Source organism: Laccaria bicolor, genomic scaffold, assembly GCF_000143565.1.
Source record: "Laccaria bicolor S238N-H82 LACBIscaffold_24 genomic scaffold, whole genome shotgun sequence".
NCBI classification, from domain to species: Eukaryota; Fungi; Basidiomycota; class Agaricomycetes; order Agaricales; family Hydnangiaceae; genus Laccaria; species Laccaria bicolor.
In genome coordinates this window covers 442,867-457,928 of record NW_001889895.1, presented here as the reverse complement: position 1 = coordinate 457,928, position 15,062 = coordinate 442,867, and the positions used below count along the sequence as shown (strand labels likewise).

The window sequence follows — 15,062 nt, the reverse complement described above, 5'->3', positions numbered from 1 at the left end:
CATTAGAAATCGATTTTTCCCCCTCTAAGTCTCTCTAGCGAAGTTATCTGAACTATTTAAATTTATCTATGTACAGAGGGCTACTCCAACATTTCGACGAAATTTTCAGGCAGTCACACCTTCCCCGGTGACGCGACGAAACCAAAATTTCGTCGCGTCGGTCACAGGTCACAGGGTGCGACGAATTGATTGGATTAGTACAGTATATCTCCAGTTCCTTCATTGTCGACGCGACATTCAACGGTTTTCGAGCACTACATTTCTTGTAACCGGATTTACTTCATTTTTTGACTGGATTGAATCTTACAGACCTATGCAGATGACCACAGGAGCCCGCTGGCACGACTCTAGACTCTAGAGTCGGCGTAGCGACCATACGCACCATCGTGAAGAAATTTATACCAAAATGGACTTGCCTCCCACTTTCAAGTGTTGTCATCAGAAGGATGGCCGCCCCCCGCGACGTCTACTACAATGGCCATATCTATGTAAGTGATCATGATGAAATCGCATGCATGCGTTTGTTTATGTCAAACACATTAGTACCGCACCTCTCGTTTGAAATTTGTAACGCAGAAGATTACGGTTGTTTCTAGCTTATCGGTACTACGATCACTTGGTTTTTGTTGGGGTCATTATTGGTGCAATGCTGTGCGTTTACTTCACTCTATTTCTTAACACGACTACAGCCTCATCTCTTGCAGATTTTCAGACGACAACCAAGCGTTAAGAACGGTATGGCTCACGATACGATCTCCTGATGAACGCGTGTAGCGACAAGGTTGGTTGCCCATGAGAATAAGGAAGGACGAGCATGAGATATCTCAGCAGGAGAGCAGGAGAGACGGAAGGAGAGAACAGGGCATGACGCTCGGAATAAAGTGGTGAAGATGGTGAGGGTGCGCTGTGTTTATGTGTATAGATGAGGACAATAATATCGGACATCTTGACCTTGTTCCGTCCTTAGAGAAATCGAGATACGGCCTTCGCGTGAAAAGAACCTCGAGGATCGGATTCCCCAGAGATGCGACTCGGATTGTGGAACAGGACTTCCAAGATTTCTCCAACAGAATCGAACTCAAAGTCTCACAGAAGCGCTTCCATTCGCTCAAACTTGTATGTGATGTTTTGTTCGTCGCTGTGGTGAGATTGCCTCAATCGAGGTTGGCTGGTTGATCCGTACATTAAGACATTGAAGGGAGAGCCCAAAGGCGACAGAAACGTGGTAGATGGTGATTCTTGAAGGTCGCTTGGAGATAAAAGCAGGGAGGAGCTCGACGTGGAAGGTAGGGGAAGCTTGAAGTATTGAGGGATTTCCGGCACTGCAATGACGGGCGTTTTCTTGTAGGATCGAACATTTCTTCCATCGAGGTTCAACTTCCAATGAAACACGAATTGAATTTATAGCGATAGGGACTGTTGTAATCCTATAAACGCGTCAAGAGTACTGTTACGGGCAAGGTTGATCGAGACGGCGAGAGAAGTTCACACGGATGGAAATGGGCAAGGCAGAATGCGCGTTGATTAGACAGGGAACTACGAAGTAGACAGGCTGACTATATACTAAGAGGAGACAAGAGATCATACCAGAGGAAGACATGCATAAGAAAATGAATGGAAGAAGGGAAAGGTGACAAGTAAACACGGTGTGCAAGAATGCACAAAGGGGAAGGACTGCGAGAGACAGTCAAGAAGGGGATGAAGGGGGAACTAAGTAATGTAGACAAGACGCGACGCGTTGAATGTGTCGCATAGGAATGAGACAGGAATGGGACGTGTCCGTGACCGTGACATTATCTCCCTTTTTACGAGGAGACATTGGGGGAGTGGCGAGGGTGAGGACGAGAAACGCGACCGGAAGCCAAGGTTGTAGAGGAAGGGGGAACGTAAATGGAACGTAAATTGGAACGTGTCATTGGAGGAGATTTGGGGCGTTTGTGGGCAGAAGAATCGGGAACGGAGATGGGGGACAAGACGGAATCAGAGTCGGATGGAGGATCAAAATTGAAGTCGGAGGGAGAAAGGGCAAGGTGATTGAGAACAAGAGAGTGGGGGCGAGGAGCTCGAGGGTTGCGACGATGGAAACGTTCGAGGAGTTCGTTAGATGACGTGGGAAGTTCCTGAAGAGGAACCCAGGAGTTGTCGTCCGCGGAAAGATCCTTCCAACGGACAAGGTAGTCATAACGATGGCCTGTCTTGCGGCAATCGAGGACGTCGGAAATTTCAGAGATTGTCTCGATGGGGCTCTCGGCCAATTGAAAGGGTTCTGGGTCAGCGTGAGCGTGGAATTCGGAAGGGTCAGAGTATGGTTCCAGGAGGGAAGTGTGGAACACGGGATGGAGACGGGAGAGGTAGGAGGGGAGTTTGAGGAGGTAGGCATCGTTGCCAATGGCGCGAACGATGGGAAAAGGGCCAAGGCGGCGGTGGTCGAGTTTGAGTGAGGGCCGAGTAGTACGGATATTGCGACGAAGTAACCAAACCAATTGGTCAGGTTGGTAGACAGGGGAGGGAATGACTTTTTTGTCGAATGATTTGCGTTGGCATTCCTGAGCCAGTTCAAGTTCTGCTTTTAACTCCGAGTGAATGCGGTCGAGTCGTTGAGCAAGTTCATCGGCGGCGGGGACAGTAGATATATCGGCGAGTTGGGGGGTGAACGTTGGGTGAAAACCAACGTTGGCGAAGAAAGGGGTTTGTTTGGTGGAAGCGTTTTCGGCACTGTTGAATACAAACTCGGAAAGGGGTAGGTAATCGACCCAGTCATCCTGTTGGTAAGAGCAATAAGCACGGATGTAGGTTTCAAGTGTTTGATTGGTTCGTTCCGTGAGTCCATCGGTGCGAGGGTGGTAAGCAGTGGAGTGTCGGAGGTCGATGGAGAGGTGGGAGGTTAGGCATTTCCAGAAATTGGAAACAAAGAGTGATCCTCGATCGGAGATGATGGAGTCGGGCAAGCCGTGATAACGGAAAATCCGGTCGATAAAAAGCCAAGCTAATTCAGAGGCTGTCATGCTTTCATTGCAAGGGATGAAGTGGGCAGCACGCGTGAGGCGGTCGCAAACTACGAGGATGGAATCGTAGCCGTGGGATAAGGGAAGTTTGACGATGAAATCCATGGAAATTGACTTCCATGGGCGGCTGGGGATGTTGAGGGGTTTGAGGAGCCCATAAGGCTTATGTCGAGGTATTTTCGTGCGGTTGCAAGTGTCGCAAGCTGCAACGTATCGGCGGACGAATGTGTAGAGACCGGGCCAGGAGTAGCTGCGAAGGATTTTGTTGAGGGTGATGGTGCGTCCTGGATGACCTCCAAGGACCGCATCGTGGTGTTGATGCAAGATATCGAGGCGAAGGGGGGGAGGAACATAGACGCGGCCGTTATGAAAGACGATGTCGTTGGTGGTGGTGAAGCTGTTGTCTCCATGAAGGAGGGATTCGCGCCATGTGGTGTCTTCTTGATAAGCGAGCCGAAAACGGTCGAGAAGCTCGGAATTGTCGATGGTGAGTGAGGAAGTGGCGGCAATGTGGATGGGGGAAGGAGGAGTGTCAGAGGGGAAAATGTTTTGGGTGTGGTAGGGTGAAAGAATTGCTTGATTTTGTTGTAAGAGGATGTCATCTCCCTTTTTAGGCATAAAATCGGGACGACGTGAGGGACCGTCAGCAGGGTTTTGGGAGCCGGGTGCCCAGGAGAGTGTGAAGTCGAAGTCGGAGAGGAACATCGCCCAACGGGCTTGTCGACGGTTGAGCGTGCGAGACGTCATGAAATACTCAAGGTTCTTGTGGTCGCAAACGACTGAGACCGTTTGTGCAGTACCCATTAACCACGCACGCATGTCGCGGAAAGACTCAATGATCGCGAGTAATTCCTTATCATGGATGTCGTAGTTGATTTCAGCAGGGGAGAACTTGCGTGAGAAGTAAGCGACTGGGCGCAGAGAGCCGGAAGAGTCGGGTTGCTGGAGGATACCAGACAGTGCGAAGTCGGAGGCATCAGTGGAGAGAGTGGCAGGCTGGGAGGGGTCGTAATGGCGGAGGACGGGGTAAGAAAGGAAGGTATTCTTGAGGTTTTCGAAAGCGGAATTGGCCTCAGGGGACCAAACAAAGGGGGTGTTTTTGTGAGTGAGGCGGTTGAGGGGAATAGCGATGGAAGCATAATGATCAATAAAACGGCGGTAAAAATTGCAGAAGCCAAGGAAGACTTGGATATCGTGAGCAGAGCGAGGGGTGGGCCAATCGGAGATGGTGGCGAGCTTCTTGGGGTTCATCTTGATGCCATCAGAACCAACGAGGAAACCGAGGTACTCAACTTGAGATTTATCAAATTCACATTTGGCAGGGTTGGCAAAAAGACGGGCTTCTTTGAGTTTGTCGAGGATGAGTTTGACGTGGGCATCGTGTTCAGATTGGGAGGTGGAGAAAACTAAAATGTCGTCGAGATAAACGACGCAGAAGAGGCCGAGGTATTCACGGAGGGTATCCTGAATGAATGACTGAAAGGTGGCAGGTGCATTGGTGAGACCGAAGGGCATGACGAGGTACTCATAGAGGCCTTGAGGAGTGCGAAAGGCGGTTTTCCATTCGTCGCCTTCGCGTATGCGAATGAGGTTGAAAGCATTCCTAAGGTCGATAACGGAGAAGACTTTGCAATTGCGAGTTTGGTCGAGGAGATCGTCGATGTGGGGGATGGGATAACGATTTTTCTTGGAAATGGAGTTGAGACCTCGGTAGTCGACGCATAAACGGAGTTCGCCGGTTTTGCGTTTTATAAACAGGATGGGGGACGCGGCTGAGGAAGAAGAACGGTGGATAAAACCCTTAGCGAGGTTTTCGTCGAGATAAGCTGCAAGAGCCTTGTTCTCGTCTTGGGAGAGGCGGTAAAGGGGACCGAAAGGGGGTGATTTGCCTTCCTCGATATCAATAGTGCAGTCATAAGGGCGGTGAGGGGGAAGATCGTCTATGGCGGTGGGGGAAAAGACGGTGTCAGCCCAGGCTTTGTACTTGTCTGGCAAGCCAGGGATGTCAGGAGGAGGGGAAGGCTCGGAGATGTCGTCGGCAAGGGAGGAGGAAGTAGCGGCGATGTAAATGGGGGAGCCAACTGGATGGAATTTGAGTATACCGACATCTTGGTTTTTCGCGTACTTAGTGAAACGTGAAAGTGAACAGATGGAGATTTTAGGGGAAGGTGGTGTCAAGGGATTTGCGAGGGGATCACGACCGGAGCCGTTGCCGGACTGGGATAAGAAACTAAGGAAAGAGGATTTGGGAGGAGGAGGAACTGGTGAAGGTGTTGCTGCAGGAGGCAGGGGCGTGGCAAGGCGAGGACGAAGACCGAGGCCTAGTCCTATGGACGAAACTGAATAAGCGCGAGGGGCTTCAAGGGGGGTGGCTCCAACAAGACCGAAGCCTTTGGGCCGAATGCGCACTGGCCATATAGGGTTCAGATTACAACAAGAAAGTGATATGCAGGGGTCGGTCCAGTCAATTGCGGGGTTATGAACGCGAAGCCAATCAAGGCCTAGGATGACGGGGAAGTGGACTGAGACGACGGCGAGGGGGAAGGTTTCGGAGTGTTCGTTGATGTCGATGCTGGCAAAGATGTCATGGGTGACGAGGCCAGAGGCGATTGGGCGGTTGTCGACGGCTAGGATGGGGATGGGAGTTTCTTTACAACGACGAGGGAGTGAATGACGTGAGGCGAAGCGTTCGGATATACATGATTGTGAGGCACCGGAATCAATGAGAGCGGTGGTGTGGATGGGTTTGCGGTTTGGAAAACGGAGAATGATGGGGATGAGGAAGTGTTCGGAGGAGTCTGGAGAGGAGGCGAGGACGTAGTGAGGAATGGGGAGATCGGGACGAGGGTACCACTTTCCATTGGAATGACGGATGTGGGTGGGCGGTGCCGTAGTGGGCAGATGGGTCCTAACATCAGAATTCGGCAGCCCAAGGACCTTGTTCAAGGGGCTACCGCTCAAGCTTTTCCCGAAGGGGAAGGCTTCTTCTTGTTGGGGCAATCTGCAGCGAAATGCTTACCCTTGCCACAGTATAGGCATAGGCCTTCTTTCTTGCGGCGAGCTTTTTCTTCGGCGGATAAGGGACCACGACGGATGGAATCAATTTCCATGGGAACGACATCGTTGTTGCCGGATGTGGTAGTAGAAGTGGATGGTGTAGGGGGATGGGAATGGGAATGTTTTTTCGAAGAGAAGGAAGAGGTGGTAGAGGGACGATGGGTGGTGTCGAGAGAGAGAGAATGTAGTTCGTTGTCAATGTCAATGCAGGCTTTAGAATACTCGTCGAAGTCCAGTGAAAAGTAACGCCCCTTTCTATTGCAAAGGGTGATTTTGACAGAGTCCTTTAGGCGATCGTAATACTCCTGGATTTTCGTTTGTTCAGTCCAGTCGAGCTCGGCGAGGATTTCGATAAACTGGTTGGTGAACGCGGCACAAGATCCAATCTGTTTGAGCTTGCGGACTTTACGGAGGGCGGAGGCGTATTGATCGGAATCGCAGAAGCGATCACGGAAGTTGTTGATGAATGCGTCATAGTCTTCGAGAAGGTAGGACTTGGATTGATCGAGTTCAATGGTGCGGTACCAAGAGGAGGGAGCACCGTCAGCTAGATAGAAACTGAAATAAATGATCTTGTCGCGATCTGTGGAAAGGGAGCGGCGTTGGAGATGGATGGCGTTATTGATTTCACGGAGGAAGGACTCTAATTGGTCAGCTCGGCCATTGAAGACGCGAGGCTCACGATGTTTGGTGGTTCCGCCGGTAGAGGGTCTTTCGGAACGTTCGACTAGGTGGTCCATAAGTTGAGTAAGTCCGTCTCGTTGTGCGCTGGTATCCATAGAGATGTTGTCATAGGCTTGTCCAAGAGCCGTGACAGCGCGCCAGAGCGTGATGCGTTCAAGATCGAGTAACTGCTCCTGGGTTGGCTGAGCAAGTTGGGGATCGGTGGGGAGTGGAATCTGCTGGATGTCGTCCATGTTTGACATTGGAGAAAAGAAGGGAAGAGGATGACGAGCAGGGAGCAAACACGAGAACAATCGGCGTTGGTCTAATCAAACTGTTATGGGCAAGGTTGATCGAGACGGCGAGAGAAGTTCACACGGATGGAAATGGGCAAGGCAGAATGCGCGTTGATTAGACAGGGAACTACGAGGTAGACAGGCTGACTATATACTGAGAGGAGACAAGAGAACATACAAGAGGAAGACATGCATAAGAAGATGAATGAAAGAAAGGAAGGTGACAAGTAAACACGGTGTGCAAGAAAGCACAAAGAGGGAAGGACTGCAAGAGACAGTCAAGAAGGGGATGAAGGGGGAACTAAGTAATGTAGACAAGACGCGACGCGTTGAATGTGTCGCATAGGAATGGGACGTGTCCGTGACCGTGACAATTGTGTTCAGGCTCCAGCAATTGCTGATCGTGTTTACCATACAGACCAAGCCCGCAAGCTTCCCTCAGTCCAGAGGAGCCAAACCACAGCAAGTTCAACTTACCCTGGATCCGCCCCGTGTAACTTATAGCAAGTCGGGGAAATCTGAAATGCAGCGCCCTATATTTATTGAAGCTCCTGTTTACGATTGCGCCAACACCGATAATGCTACATCCCGCTGTTCGTCCACCTCCCGCGCCATAAAGCTTCTAATGCTTAGATGGCTTGTAGGGGGTACCTTTTTACTGCCGTTCACTCCATGCATCTCACTGTACTCTGCAAAAAAAAAATGTTGTCCTTTCATCTTGCCCAGTGACATCCGGACGGCGGGCTACGAATCCGAAGCTCAGGCCTTAGGAACCAAATCAAACTATGTCATCAGTACCAAATTATAGATCTAGTTCCTTTACACCACATCCGGCTACTACGATAGTCCTACTTTTAGACCAATCTCTCATACGACTTACTGCGAAGTCGAGAACAGAGTTCTTGTGAGCAGCTTATTGACTTCGTGCTCAGGACAGTATCTGACTGAACTCATCCTTGATCATGTCATACTTGACTGCACTCAAAGATATACTTTTGATTTACTCTCTAGGCACTCACTCAAATCTGGATAGCTGGCATCAGCTTAAAACCCGAAGCTTAGCATGGCCTCAGCCCCAAGCTCAACGTTTTGTCGCTCAGGTAAGGATTCAAAGCTGTATAGATGCTCATCCAACCCTCTCCTTCCAGCCAATCCCTTGCGCGCAAAGGACTCAAAAGCCTTCAAGAATCAGATTTAAAATCGAGAATCCGACGCCGAGTTGATGTGAGTACTAATTGTATTCATTCGGCGCTCTACTATACTTACACCGCCAAGTCTCTCCGAGTCCATGCCTTAGGCCCTTAGCATGCAGTGACTGAACCAAAAAGACACAAGAGACAAATCAGCTGGACCAGGAGTCGAACCCGAAACTTTGGTCTAAATACGCCTGCCCCGGGTATAATCTTGATCCCTTTTGACCATGCCCACCTGTGTTGGTACTCACACGGCTTGGTACTTTTAGCTCGGCCTCCTGTTCAAGGCTATATTTTTTCTGGCCTTAGGCTGCACACGGCTGACAAAAAAACTATGTTCACAACATGTTCAATTTATATGAATTGCGGGAGTCGAACCCGATTCGCGGACGTCAATTTCAATTTATTTTTATCCATAACGAGTCTGGTCCGTTTACGCCATATCCATCTATTGACCAATATCAGTACTAATCCCATTTTCTATTCCACTTTTTGCGCAAGGAGCGTTTTCGCTATGCGCCGTACCTTTAAATTGTGGTTGGTTTCGGTGATACATTCAGGATGTACTTAAATGACTTTAGCCACGGAAACATTGGCAACATTCGCCTAGATGCCAGGAAACGAACCCGGCACTCTACACCGGCCTAGCGCGTTGTTGACGCTAATATTCTCAGTTTTCCAATCCACTCGTCTCCGAGAAGAAGAAAAATGTTTACAAGGTGCATTTGAAAATGTGGATCACCAACACCCCCAGTGACCGAATTCACGCCGCCCATCGTTCGGTTTGCGTGTAAATCTCGAAACTAACAGCGCCATTCAATCAAATAACCTTCTCGATTGTCGACCTCGAGCGCTAAATCGTGCCTTCCTCAAGTACGTCATATTCGCGTATTGAAGGTCATGATAATTCAACCCTTCTAAGAATTATGGAGCTCTACGATGTCGTGAGTATTATAGTCTAGTGCGTTAATTCCACTGGTATATGATAGTTACTGTACACCTCCCTTTACCAAGACCTTCCACGGGCCGGACGACACCTCTCAATTTCTTCACCCTTGTCTGCCATCAGCCGCTCATACGCACTTTTCCACCACCCAAACTCTTCCGCGAAGAACCCTCCATCTTGCGTAGCAGCGTCTCTTATCGCCTCCTCTTCCTCCACCCTCGTCGAAACCCGCCTCGAAAGACCTTTGAACGGCTTGAACAGCGTATAATGCACAATCTTCCCCTCCTCCTTCAAATTCTCCCAAAGCTCCAGACTCCGCTTCTTGATGGCCAAGTTCATGTTGTAAGCGTAAGGTAACCGAACACCCTTGGCGCCGTAATAATGGTTCAAGAACGACTGCTCCGCTTCTACCGGGGGGAACCTTGCCGTCTCAATCTTCTCCCTCATATCCTTGAAAACGGCACTAGACGGCTGAATCGCCAACACCCCCGCGTTAAACGATATCGTGAACCCCCTCCGATCGCCCGGCTCGTAAACGTCGGGGACCGCGGCGAAGTTGAATGGCATCTCAAACAATTCATCAAAATTCTTTAGGACGAGGGTATCGGCGTCGAGATACACTAGCTTCTCTATCCCCAATTGATCAAACGTCCATATGTTTAGCTTGGTGTATTGGTCCTTAAACCGCTGATGAACGCCCTTCCCGTGATGAGGCGGTGGTATGAACTGGATGGATTGTGGTTCCCAGCCGGCGGCCGTGACGATGCAGAGTGCGTGGGGAGAGACTCGGCGCGCGAGATAAGGGAGGATGAGACGGGATGTCATATTGGCTGACCGGACAGAATGCCCGAGAACAGCGACCCCGATGGCGTAGCTGTCCGTGTAAAGGGTCGACACCACCGCAGTATGATTTCTTGATGACGGCGACGCTACTGGCCGGGCTCCCAGGATGGGGTTGGCGTTTCTGCGAACATTCTCCGCGATGAAAGAGTGTTAGTAGTGAGGTAAAGTGGGTGAGCTCACATATTTTGGTAGTTATCCAGAGGAGAGTATGGGGCTTTTGCAGAGGTTATCCACCAAAGAAGATACACGACTCCAACGACTGCTAAGCCTGCGGGCAGTGCAAGTAGGCGCTTTCGGGTGGAATTTTTCGTAGGATTCTGGGTGATGCTTTGCGGGAGGGGTTCGTATGTCCATGTCCATCTCTCTAAGATGGTCCTGATGATGAAGGACATGGAGGAAGAGGAAATTGAGTAAGAGGGGAAAGGGACGTTGAGTGGACAGGCGTCATTTAATGTCTCATCATCGACAACCAAACGCACGTGCTGTTTCTTCTTATCCCACAATAGTCATTCCGGCGGCGTATCCCCGCCGACGATTCGTTCCGGTCAGTTAATTCAAACCACGAAATCCATGGTTATGGGAGAGTTTCAAAACATTCGTTCATCAACAGACTCGTCACGAGATAACTATGGTAAAGTCGAGTCAAGTGCGTCACAATGATATCAGAACCAAAAGAATAGTGGAGTACTTACCAGGTGTATTGGAGCGCACACTTTGCACAATGATAAGATGTGATGAATTGATCCCGAGTTTTTTATTGCCTCCGGACTTCCTCTAACCACCTTCTCCACACAATCCCACGTGTTTTGGCCTTTTATCTCTTCCCAATACCTATGCTCTGGACTACGAAGGCAGTGAGAGTGAGCACTGACAATAATCATGCGCTTTGCGCGCTCTCCAAATCCATCTTCACCAAAGTTGTTTTTAGTTCATTGCGCTACTAGTAACGAAGGCAGTGATCGCTCACCAACAATCATGCGCTAAGCGTTTTGCGCAGTTGGCGGGTCTTCTACGACTTATTTTTGGGCTTTTCCTATCCGTTGCATCCGACCACCACGCGGGCCTCTCAGAATCCGGCCAAAGATCCCCACTCGAAGCGGATCGGAGACGACTAAGTACTGCGTAGTACTTACCTTGAAAAACAGGGAAAGATATTTTCAAACTATCCCTTCATCGCGAGAGATAAATTAACGTTGACGCCATCGGTGTGACGAGGCTGGCGGTGCCGCGTGTGCTACGTAACTCGCGCTAACTGACGCTAATAAAGACATCCTCAAGGAACAGTCCAAGGGACGAGAAACAGGTTACTTACAGGTCAGGTCAGGTCAGGTCTGTCACCTCCGCCCTTGAAAGAGGCCAGAATGGGCCGAGGACAGGTCTCGAGACTGGAGAGAATGTCCTGGCATTCCTTCGAAATTCTTCGCAGTCATCGGCGAGCACACTGAGTCCGAATTTCAATCACGTAACGTGTTTTACCACTCTTATTTGTTTTATATATCTCATAGGTTAGTGTTAACCGCAGCAATCGTCGGATTCAGAGGGGAAATGACTTGAGAACGATCTCATGACGGATGGCAAGAACATTTTCAGGACCTATTTACGTTCTCTTCTTACTGGCTCCTATGTTCGAATAATGTAAATAGGCAGTGGCTTCGACATAGATTAGAGATGAATGACCTGTGACAATTACTCTATGAGTCAACTTCTTCGTAGGTGATATACCCGTTCCCTCGCCATCTTCTCTTTCAAAATAGCGATAGGCGTCGTGTGTTCGACTCCACGTCCAGCTGCCCGTATTGTCTCCCTGTCTTCTTCCCTCATGTTCATGCGTAGGAGCTGCTGATTTTTGGCATCCGCGCGAATAAAGGTATTGATAAATCTATAATTCATAGTAAGCGAGTCGGTAGCAACAACATGAGTACATGGAGAAATACAGACTCGAGACAGGCTGTAGCGCTCATAGGGATAGATGACTGCCCAGTCAAGGCTGAATGGTATTCAAAAGCCTTATTTTCTTTCACCATTTTTAGAACGACTGGTGGAATTGGAACGACAGATGAATAAGCCCCAGGAGCGCCGTTGGAGATGAATTCGACGATGACGACAGGAGTAGATGCTTGCCCTTCACCACAGAGTTCCTTGCGGGTTTCACGCCAGAGGTTCAGACGATGGGGGTGAGGTGTGATGTTTCGAGGTGAGGGAGTGACCGCGTTGATCTGGAGCATCCCTTCAATTTCTTCCGGCTCAGTGTTTCCGTACATGCCAGCATACAGTCTAAGAAAGACAGTAATATCTGAAGGTTCAAGCGCTACGTCGACGCGGGCCATGAAAGGCGTGTCGGGTGCGGGTTTTTTGACAAGGTCAAAATCCAGGGCCAAGCAAGCTTGCAGGTAACCCTTTAGGACCGGATTAGCAAGGAAAGCATTGATCAACCTTGTGATTCCGCGTTCCACGTCATGGCAGTACGCTTTATGATGTTTCCTGTCCTATGAGTTAGAGAATTAAGATACTTTCGGTGAGATTCCTTTCTCATACCAATGTTCTTTCTGACACTATTGTTCCGAAGTTGAAATTAGTTCGACTTGTGAAGAGGGTGCAGAATCCAAGATCTCACCTCTTTCGAGCAGTACCAAACAGATTTGCACTATTGCTTAGATTTGTATCAAGAAACTACAAATTAATGGTGATGACATCTTACCTTTGAACACTTCCGCAGCTCTATCACATCCTCTTTACCCTTGTGGCAGTTCGAGCAACATATTTGAACGCCACTGTCTCGTGCGGTTCGTATCTGTGCTGTCGTCGGCGCTCCAGAGCGGAACCATGCATCTCGCCCCGGATGTATCCTCCGAATAAACTCTGGTCCTGCAGGTGGTTCTGTGGTGCATTCGCTAGCCATTTCGCAAGGTGAAAGTCGAATCGAAGATCGCTTATCGCAGCCAGCTGCAATCATACCATATTGAGAGTTGTTTGTTCATGTCAAGGTTCTTAAGGCGCCCTACTTATCACCACCTCGGCACCCCCTGTTCTTCCGGGAGACATACCAGAAACGTCCAATAAATGACGCACGTCAAAAATATGCGGAAGCTCGTATGTCTTCCTACATCAAATCAAACGCAAATTAATTTCCCTGGTCCTACAACAAAAAATATGCAACGTCATCAGGAATACAATCGCGTTGACCCAATGTTTGGAGTGGTAAATAAATCGACGCGAAATAAAAGGTTTTGCGGGAGCAAAACGAGCAGAAAAAAAGGGGGAAGGCATACTTTCCTTTGCTATTGTAATTGCGAGCGAAGCGAGCATAAAGCGCAAAAGTCGCAAACAAACAAGAACAAATTCCGTATTCGCAAAGGTCGAAAGTTTTTGCGGGGAAAAACAGTGTTTCACGAATATCTCATGCATTTCAATATCTCTTCAAATGAAACTTGGCAAGTATGTTCAAGTAGTGTACTTTTACACAGGTATCACAAAAAAATGCACCCTGTCTTATGCATTGCATAGTAACTTTGCCATCATGCATCAAATTTAGGTGGCATTTACAAAAATCTTCTGATAAGAAGATAAGAAGAGCTAGACTAGTTTGAACATTTGTATCAGAGTCATTTTGGATGTCTTATTACATGGTTTTTCACATATGTTAGTCACATTGTGCCTTACCTAATGGAGTAGCCGGATGTGACAAAACACCATACTACATGGGCCCAGCCGGACGGCCCGAATCTTATGATGTGCCTTTAGTGATGGTGCGGCCGTGATCCTTACAGGGACTCACTAAGTAGCATGCGCTGGCTGTCCACCTGTGAACCCCACCTATTTGGTCCTATTAGACAGGAACAAGATATGCTTGTTCCTGTCTAGTTCGATCAAAGATGGCTTTTGTAACGCTCTGGGCAATAACTACCAGTAGTGCGTAGGGACTTTATAATAAATTCTTACCTGTGCTCACCGGCAACCATGAATACCAGTCACCGGTGTTTGGCACTTGGCGGCATTGCGCTCCTGCCCATAAAGGGTTCGATGCCATCACGAAGAACCCTTACTCACCGTTGTTGATGGCAACGCGTCGAGCTCGTCGTGCGCAACGCCGACAACGTGTATCCCCCTCAATAACAATCCATTCCCTTCGCTTTTTTTGTGTAACACAGTGGTATGTAGATCAATGGCATTTTATTACAGCAAGGTTATGAAAGACATATGTATGGAGGTGATGATCATGTTGTTGTAGGGTATGGGGGAGGGTACACGGCATACGGCATTCAATGAGTAAGCTAGGCACTATCAACATCAGCATCGCTCTCAACAAACTCGTTGCTGGTGGGACGGGTGGGGGGCAGCTGGGATTTCTTGGATTTCTTGGGCGCTTTCTTGGTTGTCGTAGCGCGCGTCTCGGGCACGGCTTTCCCCCTCTTCTGCTTCTTCGCTGGTGGGGCCCCATCGTCCTCGCCTTCCCCTGTCCCTGGTGCTTTCTTCCGCGGCCTCTTGACACCTTTGTCCGACCTCGGCTGCCTTGCCTTCCCCACCTTTTCACCCGCTGCGATTCTCTTGCTAACGTCATCTTTGTGGTGATTTATGTCGCTTCTGGTCATCCTTACCCAACAGCACCTACCGCATTGAAGTGCCTCCAGTAATGTGCGAACATCGTCGATGGTGTGGATGTCGAACGGGCTCTTGAATTCACGGTAGGTCCAGCCCATGAGCTTGGTCTGGTATCGTTCAACGACCTTCGTATCGTAGTTGGCGTAGTTCATGAGGGCCTGTCGTGATTGCGAAACCGTTTCTGTTCAGTAGCTTTAGTTCAAAGAAACGACGAGACACGGTATAAAAGACTTACTGAGAGTGCCGTTGATGATCGCGCTGCATTCCTTCTGCATCGTCGAGAGTGTGTCGACGGTGCGGCTACCTTTCGCCTTTGCACATGCCCACTGCTCCAACAGCCGGGCAATGTCCCACATCCCGTAGCTCATTGCCTCTTGAGAGAAGTTTGCGGCATTGGGAGAGCAAATCCAGTTCGGCTCAAACGTGTCTTCAAGGTTGGAGCGGCTAAGAAAGCGACGAC

The 15,062-nt window shown here is 49.2% G+C and overlaps 4 protein-coding genes across 4 annotated transcripts; all 4 read right to left on the bottom strand.

The window, feature by feature from the left end:
* Positions 1 to 726: 726 nt before the first annotated feature.
* On the bottom strand, positions 727 to 997 carry LACBIDRAFT_303571 (uncharacterized protein; the record flags this gene model as incomplete). Its single annotated transcript, XM_001884094.1, has 1 exon — positions 727 to 997. The coding sequence occupies exon 1, from the start codon at positions 943 to 945 to the stop codon at positions 727 to 729; it is 219 nt and encodes a 72-aa protein (XP_001884129.1). The 5' UTR covers positions 946 to 997.
* An 8,102-nt stretch (positions 998 to 9,099) lies between these two features.
* Positions 9,100 to 10,395, bottom strand: LACBIDRAFT_294883 (glycosyltransferase family 8 protein; the record flags this gene model as incomplete). The annotated part of the gene is made up of 2 exons (XM_001884093.1): positions 9,100 to 10,124; positions 10,184 to 10,395. The coding sequence occupies 2 exons, from the start codon at positions 10,393 to 10,395 to the stop codon at positions 9,221 to 9,223; spliced, it is 1,116 nt and encodes a 371-aa protein (XP_001884128.1). The 3' UTR covers positions 9,100 to 9,220.
* A 1,067-nt stretch (positions 10,396 to 11,462) lies between these two features.
* On the bottom strand, positions 11,463 to 13,962 carry LACBIDRAFT_294882 (uncharacterized protein; the record flags this gene model as incomplete). The annotated part of the gene is made up of 8 exons (XM_001884092.1): positions 11,463 to 11,623; positions 11,681 to 11,882; positions 11,926 to 12,489; positions 12,618 to 12,647; positions 12,740 to 12,946; positions 13,048 to 13,103; positions 13,779 to 13,816; positions 13,943 to 13,962. The coding sequence occupies 8 exons, from the start codon at positions 13,960 to 13,962 to the stop codon at positions 11,601 to 11,603; spliced, it is 1,140 nt and encodes a 379-aa protein (XP_001884127.1). The 3' UTR covers positions 11,463 to 11,600.
* Positions 13,963 to 14,274: 312 nt separating this feature from the next.
* Positions 14,275 to 14,970, bottom strand: LACBIDRAFT_303566 (uncharacterized protein; the record flags this gene model as incomplete). The annotated part of the gene is made up of 2 exons (XM_001884091.1): positions 14,275 to 14,783; positions 14,838 to 14,970. 2 exons carry the CDS (start codon positions 14,968 to 14,970, stop codon positions 14,275 to 14,277), a joined length of 642 nt encoding a protein of 213 aa, XP_001884126.1.
* Positions 14,971 to 15,062: the final 92 nt, after the last annotated feature.